This window comes from Adiantum capillus-veneris, chromosome 17 (genome assembly GCF_014529385.1).
Source record: "Adiantum capillus-veneris isolate H3 chromosome 17, ASM1452938v2, whole genome shotgun sequence".
NCBI lineage: Eukaryota > Viridiplantae > Streptophyta > Polypodiopsida > Polypodiales > Pteridaceae > Adiantum > Adiantum capillus-veneris.
Genome location: NC_140947.1, coordinates 77,388,967 through 77,397,493, shown reverse-complemented (window position 1 = coordinate 77,397,493; position 8,527 = coordinate 77,388,967). Strand labels below are relative to the sequence as shown.

The following is an 8,527-nucleotide window of genomic DNA, read 5'->3' as shown; positions in this document are numbered from 1 at the left end:
TGAGATAGAAACCCATAGTGTTGGTCTTTATTGGTCTCATTCTAAAGATCTTAGATCACTCTCTCCGCACTTCACAAATGAGAAACAATATGCATTAGTAGTAAACACATGAGGGTACCCCAGATGCAAACATCAAACCACGAAGCACTCAATTTCCACACACGTACACAAACTTATTTTTGTTTTGGCAACGCTCACTGTTTATTGATCGGTCATAATTTGGGAGTTTTCATGCTATAGGATAGTTGAGGGTCTCATAATTCTCCTTGGAGATTGAGGCAAAGAGAGAAACAAGGATTATACACTTGCCCACTATGACTAGCAGTTCGGTTCAAGAGCATTGTGAATACTCTCACAACGCATTGTTGTATGAGGTTAGAGGACACATTAATTATTGTAAAATTATTTTGCTCCTTTAGAATAATGGAAAAACAAACATTTAATGGTACAAAGTTCCACGTGTTTTGATGCTATAAATTCCCGTGGAAGAAAAGTAAACATCAACTCTTAAGTTTCAAAAGCAATATACAGATAGAAAATTTCTTGAAATTGTAACATTCATCCGTCAGTGGAAAATGTTACCATCTTGCATCTATGGTTTACACCATCTATCCAAAATAAAAATTTAAGTTAGAAGGGTTTTTCATCTTAGTGAATATCCCTCAATCACACACTACCAACTTATCATGTAAACCACCTCACATTGTAACAATGTGACAAACCTAGACTATCATAGAAACGCATGATCAAGAGATGGAAACTATGGAGGCTGGTGCTTGAAAAAGGTAAATCACTATTTGGAAAGCCTTAAATCACCTATCCACCTCCAAACAAAATACATTTATAGATGAGGGGTGCTGTGACAATTAAAAGAAACGGCTTACTAAAATGATTTTTTGTGAAGTGTGTGTGCATCCCAATTGACAAGACCTTCAATTTTCTATATTCCTACTTGGTTCTTCACTCTTTGATACAAAATGACTTAATGTTCAATTCACAAAGATCATTCTATATTGATGTAAAACCCACTTTGAACAATATCTAAATGGAGGAAACCAAATTTCTCATTAAAACTCAATTGTACACATTGTAAGCTAACCCATTTCCACCATGGACATTCATTGTTCAAATGATCACAAAAAATTTCACCCTTGACATGACATAAGGATTACAACTTCTCAACATCTAGACCCGCAAATATAAATGAATTGTTGAGCACTTCAAGTGGATGTTGCACCATTTAACATTCATGTTGATTTTTTTTTTGAGTTTTATTTGGACATGACCATAAACAGATAATTGCATATATGCAGAAAACTCCCAAAATATCTCGAAAAGTCTACCAAAAGATGATGCTGTTTTTTAATGATTATGTGTGTATCGCACTATATTTATGAGCAATTGGAATACAACATGGACATGTAATAAAGAACGAATTCACTCCAAAAGCGTTAACACATAAAACAACTTCACCACAAGTTTACCTGATAAAAAGAGCCAGGTAATGCTTTGGTTAGTATGCGCAATAAATGAGGTGTGCTTTTGAGAAATTCATTACTATATGGCAAGCAAAACAATACAATACTTTGAATCCAAATAAATCGACTATAATGATGAAGAATAGATAGCCAACTACTGTAAAGCAAAGGTTTCAACAAGACATACGAATTTTCTTTGATTGCTTCCTAAGTTTTATAAGGGGATAAAGTCAATTAGCAAGAGTCTAGCGTTTTCATTACATCACTAAGTTGTGCCATAAATAATCAAAGTTGTCTAAGGTAGGTCACAATGATTTAGAACAATTGTATATAATACCAATAAGTATGATATTTTGAGGTGAGTAGAAAATACATTGTTCGATCCAATAAGAAATTGACGGGAAGATGGAAAAGGAACATATGAAACTAGCATTCATGTATGTATATGTGTGTGGGAGCATGCGCGCACACACACATGCGTATATGTATATATCTAAACACATGTATGTGCATATAAACAAATAAATATATAGATACATATAGATATACATAGATACATATGTACATGCATGTGTGTGTATATATGTATTGTGTATGCGTATGTATATGAATGCATATGCATATGTATAAGAATATATATGTATGTGTGCGCGTACGCGTACACGTACACTACACATACACAGACAACCACACACAAACAAATTTACACATACACAACAACTGATTTTGACTATCATTGAGAAAGATTAAGAATACATACGAAATTTGTATTAGAATACCTGCTATTCCCAAATGTTTGGACCAGACTTGACATCAAGAAAGTCATGGGAATCAATATCATCCTCAATGCTTGATGGAAGGATTTCATTATCATCTTCCGATGGTTGTGACAAAATTGGAGGTTGAATCTGGTCATTGTACAATTCTCCCAATTTTGTAGAGAGGTCATCCCATTCAATCCTGGACATTATTTCAAAACTCTCTCTCTCTCTCTCACACACACACACACACCCACACACACACACACAATTTTTTTGGTTTGAAAATCTTGATTGAATTTACAAGTGTGAAACTTCAAACCAAGGAGAACCCACAATAAATAAGAGGTAAAAAAGATAAAGCACCACGAGGCTCCGAAAACTAGAAACAATCAAAGTAAATCCTATAATCTTCAAGAGAGATGTCTTTGGTATCATGAGCAAAGTGTAGTACTTGTCAAGAATCACCTCAAAAGAACCTCCAAAACGAATTGATGATGATTTTTCAGATGCTTATCTATTATCAGTTGAGATGATTTTGAGATGGTCAGAAGAAACTATAGCTCAAGTAGATTTACAGATCCCACTTCCAATCACACCACGGTTGATCGAGAAATCGCCTATGTATCAGTTGTTGGCTGGGAGACTGTATTGGAAAAACAAGGATGGGATCCTACTTTTGTGCATAAGCTCAAAAGAACAAGCCAAATGCTTAAATCAGACTTAGACAATAGAGGTGAGAATGCATTTTGGAGAAGACCAAATATTGAGACGACTTACATGGTTAGGGGTTTACTTGCCAAATATGAAAAGAGATGTTCATGCCTATGTCTACATGCAACTTTGTTTCAGGTATGTGTTGCACCTAAGTGGAGCAAATATCTGGTGGAGTACTTGATGAATATAAAATTTCCTAAAGACATGAGCAAACAAAGGAAAAAAGCAATCAAAACAGAGGCAACAAATTATACCATGATCGGCCAACAACTATATAGATGAAGAAAGGATCAACAGCTTCGACTGTGTGCCAATGAAGATGAGTACATTCCTATCGTGAAACAAGCACATGCTCGACTAGAGGGGGCCCATTTCTCTCATGAAACTACGGCTAGAGAAATACTGATGGCTAACATATGGTGCCGAACTCTTTTTGCAGATGCGAAAGAATTTATGAGAAGATGTGTCTTTTGTCAGAGCAAAAATGCCAACTAGGATGGATAGCATGCGATTGCGACCAATGATGGGAGCAAGAGCATTTGCTAATTGGGGTATAGACTTTATTGCCCAATACAACCACCTGCATACAAAACTCAGGCACAATGTATTATTGTAGCCACCGATTACCTGACCAAGTGGACAAAAGCGAGAGCCACTAGGAAGAACCATGCACAAACCGAGGCTGCATTCTTGTATGAATGTATATTCATGCGATACGTCATCCTCAAGCAAGTGGCCAAGCAAAGCATACGAATAAACTTCTAAGCTCGATGCTTACTAAAATTGCAAGCTCGGGAAGAATGGACTGGGAAATGAATCTTCATTTAGCTCTATGGGCTTATAGGGTATCATTCAAAATCGCTCTGAATGCCACTCCTTTAATATGGTCTATGGACTTGACGCTATTGTTCCAATGAAGTTTTTACTGCCAACTCTCAGAGTTGCTCATGAATTAGAATGGACATGTTACGAACTTTGGAATAACTCAAAAATATTGAGCAATTAGACAAGTGAAGACTAAAAGCTATTGCGCACTTCTATGCTAAAAAAAGAAACAAAAACAATTCTTTGACTCGCATCTATTAATAAAAATCTTCAAGCAAGGAGATTTGGTATTAATCTATTCGTTAAAACAATTCATTCTTAAATTCAAGAAAAAAAAAACATGGTTCTTTTGTAATCTAGAGTGTTTCACCAAGTGGGACAGTTACAATATCCACCTTAGATGGGGAAATAATGAAAAACTAGATTAGTGGATGTCATCTGCGAAAGTATAATATGCCACTGACTAACGACCTCTTGGAAAGAATGCATGAAGCGAAAGAACACAAGGTCAAGCGACAACAGGTCATAAAAGAAGCTCAGGAGGAGGCGCGCATTCAGATCTTAAAGAGAAAAGCGGCAATGCGACCAACCCTTGAAGTTATGCCACTCAGTATGCTTTGAGTGCAACCTCTACATTTCACTCAGGCTTTAGCAGAAGATAAAGTAGAGATGGATGATGAATGGCTGGATGGACTGGATATGAGGAAGACAATGACACTAAAAGATGGATGCAAAGTCAAAGCACTAGCCAATACTTGTGCTAAAATAAACGCAATAAGTTATCACCACAACCAGCTCCACAACCCCAACAAAGCAAAAAAGAGCCGTCGCCAAAGACTAAGTGGGTGTGGGTGCCAAAGAAGAAGACTGAAGCAAAGTAACCAACCAAGTCGGTATACAAGTGGATACCAAAGCTTCAACAATCACAAAAACAACAACCAATCTCTCTACAAAATGATCTCGCAGAAAAAGATGATTGTTTGCTACAAACTATTCAAGAACGAGCACAATTGCTCTAAGATCAACTTTTCAAGAGAGTTAATCAACTGGAAGCTTCGATATCGGAAAACCTCGAGCAATTCGCTCAAGACCCTCCTCTTGCACAATATAATGTTTTAAAATGCATTGACATCACGAGCATGGTACAACCAATCACGGCTATGCATAGACATCACTTATCGACCCATGCATTGTACTACCCTAGATACACACTATCATCCCGAAGGACTACAATTAGGAGGGGAAGAGGTATTCTGAATGCCGACCTGAAAGGATGAAATCGGCTAGAGAAAGGGCAATGCTTAAAGTATTTGTATGCTAACGTGTGAGATTGTTTCGCCAACTCCATGAAAAATTCCCTTATAAGTAAAGATAATGGTGATAATGTACTATGATGACCCCTAGGTGTGTGTAAAATGTAAATATCATAAAAAAAGAAAAAAATATTGTAGATTTTACTTTTTTTAAACGTGTTTTTCAGCCAAAAAAGCGATCGAAACAAAGAAAATCGCAAAAATATAGCCAAGTATAGTGTTTATGTGTGTTTAGGTAATTTTTGGATTGGAGTTTTATTTTTTAAATTAGTTTTGTAATTTTCTTAATAAACAAGTCAAAAAATAGAAAATAAATAGTAAACAAGCTCAGATAGAGGAATGGAGATAATTTGATGATCAAGAAGAAGAGACAAACGAGCATGTCAATCCTTGTTCAATTCTGAGGGCGATGACGGGAGGCCTAAATTAGTCCGTGAAACTTAATTTGGTAAAATCTTCAGAGACAGGGCATCGGAGCCTAAATGAAGAAATTTTTGCTAGCCGGGGGTTTGAGAGAAAGTGAATCGGGAAGCCTACTCCTAGTTTCTTTGCGCTTGCTTTTTGCGATCTCTGACGACTTCCACATTGCACTGTCTCACACGAGACATGAGGGGTAAGTTCCTAACCTACTAATGAACATGTTTTATTGTGTTTTCGAGGTAGGGGTAGTCCAGAAACACCCTAGGTTAGTAGAACTTTCACGGCAGAGAATGAAAGCAAAAACCATTGAAACGATTGACTCGGTGCACGGAATCCAACCAAGCTTGAAGGGAGCAATGGCAAAGGTATATAGAACATTCGCACAAGCTCCAATGAGCATTTCATTGGGGGTTGCGGTGTCTATAGATAATAAGCCGGCTGAGAGGCGATTTTGAAGAACACTGGCAGCCTTACCCTTGAAAATTAAGTATAAAGAATCCACTGTACATAGAAGAAATGGACCCTTTGGCTTATTTAGAACAGATCTATGGGCAAGAAAAGCAAGAAAGAGAAAAAGAGGAGAAAACAAAAAGCACCGACAAAGACGAAGCAGTGGGCACATCCGGGGAAACAAAAGCCCCTCAAACCTCTCACAAGCTGCTCTCTCCCATCCATGAAACACAGGAGGAAACACAAGAAGCTAAATCACCAGAACCCCAGGCTAAAGCCACAATGCAAGAGGAAACCCAGAAAGAGGAGAAAAAAGAAGAACCAGTGCCAATGGGACAAGAAACTGTTGAAGCAATGCTAGAACAAAAGACAGAAGATCTGGAAATTGAAGCACGATCGGATGAGCAACAAGAAGAACAACAAGAAGACCACCAGGAGGAAATACTACCCGAAATGGAGCAAGCAAGCACATCTTTGACAAAAAATCTCAAAGAAGTTGAAGAATACGCTTAGTTTGCACATCAAGTAGTAGAAAAGATGGAAGACTGCAATGTATAGCAGAGAAAACAAAATCAAGCAGATTGAGGCAATGAATCTACATCTCACAGCCAGAATAGATGCAGCAGATGCCTTTGTAGAGGAATAGAATGCTTTGTATAAAAGTCACAAGCATAAATCTCTAGCCTACAAGAAGTTAACACAAAACAAGCGGCTGAACTCAAGGAGATGACAACACTTGAGTGAGAGCCATGAAAAATGAATCCAGGAACTGAACGCCACGGTACTTGACACTAACGCACATGCTCAGTGGCTGCAAACAAAACTTGAAGTGGCTAACCTCCAGGCAACCCAGGCGGAGGCATGACTCAAAGATCATAGTGAGCTGCTAGAGAAGTTGAAGGCCAACCCCATAGTTCTCACTCTCTAGGGGTCAAATCTTTCTTACCAGGCAATGGAAAAGAGGAACAAAGACCTTGAGACTGAGCTAAAACTAGAGCACATACAAAGAAGAGAGCTATCTCTTTTTTTCATGAACAAAAAAGACAACTATCAGAAGGAGAGTGCCAATTTGCAAGCAGCTTTGAAGGAATCTCAAGAGCAACTGAAGGGCAAACAGATGCTACATGATTCCTGAGTCACTGCCAACATAAACAGAAGCTTTGCAATTCCTACAATGTGAAGAGAAGACTGATGCCACCTCCACACTTCCAAAGTCAGCTCCAATTGAACTTAGAGGGTGAGCAAGGACCCACAGATAATTTCACTGCAGAAGCTGGAAAGGCCTTGAAGGTGAACATAGAGCTGGAAACAGAGGATATATGGAAGGAAGCAATGGCCTGGGATTAGCGAACATTACATTCTGCCAATGTTTCCCAACTGACTTCCCAATAAATCATAGACATATGGCGATCTGCCCCCTGGGTCACAGAAGATAAGATTAGACTCATTAGTAGAGTCAAGCACTCATGGTTTTATGGTTGTGAAAGAGTCTGGTTTGTCAAACTTCTGGAAAGACCAGTGCGTGTACGGCTATCTTCTCCTCCCGTCTGGCATTGGCATACCACAAAGGCATGTTTCTTTCACAGGCTGGAAAAGGTCAGCTTCCGCTTCTCCACCATCCTGTGTACCTTTCCCCATTCCCTCTCCTCTCGTCCTCACCACCTTCTCTACCCTCGCCCCTCCCTACCTACTATCGCCCCCTTGCCCCTACCCACCCCCTCTCGCCCCTATCTACACCCTCTCGCCCCTACCCAGCCCCCCTCATCCTCCCTGCCTACTCTCGCCCCTCTCTACTCTCCTCGCCCCTACCTACCCCTCCCCACTTCCCTAAAATGTTTTAAACCAGCTGCAACCCTAAAATCCTTGTTAAATTTTCAGCTTGCATGGAAGAAAACTGGGAAATTCTCACCTACAACTGGGAGTATTTTAAGATTGTTCTTATTTTATTCGGTTAGGAAAAATGTATTTTTCTAGCTTGCTCCTCTCGATCAGCTCTTATATCCTGTTTTGCATATTTCGGCATAGTTGGGAGCTTTGCGACTTTCAGCATTTTGTTCAGGCTTGGGTCTTCTTCAGTTTCTACTTTCTGGACAGATTATCTCATTGAGGCGGAGTTGTTCGTACTTCTTCATCTCCTCCTCCTGCAAATACCTACATCAGCTTCTTCAGTCTATATTTTTTCCTTCCTCTAGTTTCAGTGTTCTCTCTCACTGGGACGGTGAGTGGTCTTGTGGCGGGCAACCTGTAGCACGGCTACAGTGTCATGGCATAGGATTGGCAGTTAGTTACAGTTGGTCAGGAGTTCACACTGGACTGACTCTCGCCTGGGCAATGACATGTGGCAAGCGATAAGGATGGTGGTCTAGTGGACACCATGGCCAGATCACCACCACCTCAGTTTGGAGATAGGCTTAACTGGATTGGGATATTTGCTAGCCGTTGGTTGGTGGCTCTTTAGGAGATACATGTGTGGTTGGTGTCAGTCGGATGATACGCTATCATAGCTACTCTATTATCATCTACTTTGTATGGTCATGAGTCTTGAGTTTAGCATCTTGAGTTCATG

At 39.3% G+C, this 8,527-nt stretch overlaps 1 protein-coding gene across 2 annotated transcripts in view; it reads right to left on the bottom strand.

The window, feature by feature from the left end:
- Window positions 1–471: 471 nt before the first annotated feature.
- LOC147437521 (MADS-box protein GGM13-like) overlaps window positions 472–8,527 on the bottom strand; it is a 179,012-nt gene continuing 170,956 nt past the window's right edge. Inside the window, exons 12-13 of one of the 2 annotated variants that reach the window (XM_086485957.1) lie at window positions 2,258–2,438; window positions 472–608 (exon numbers count right to left, since the gene is read on the bottom strand). In XM_086485957.1, coding sequence (XP_086342083.1) covers window positions 2,261–2,438 — 178 coding nt within the window. In that variant the 3' untranslated portion in view covers window positions 472–608; window positions 2,258–2,260. Of the gene's footprint in view, window positions 609–1,056; window positions 1,485–2,257; window positions 2,439–8,527 lie in introns of those variants that run through there. The other variant, XM_086485956.1, reaches the window with a different exon arrangement.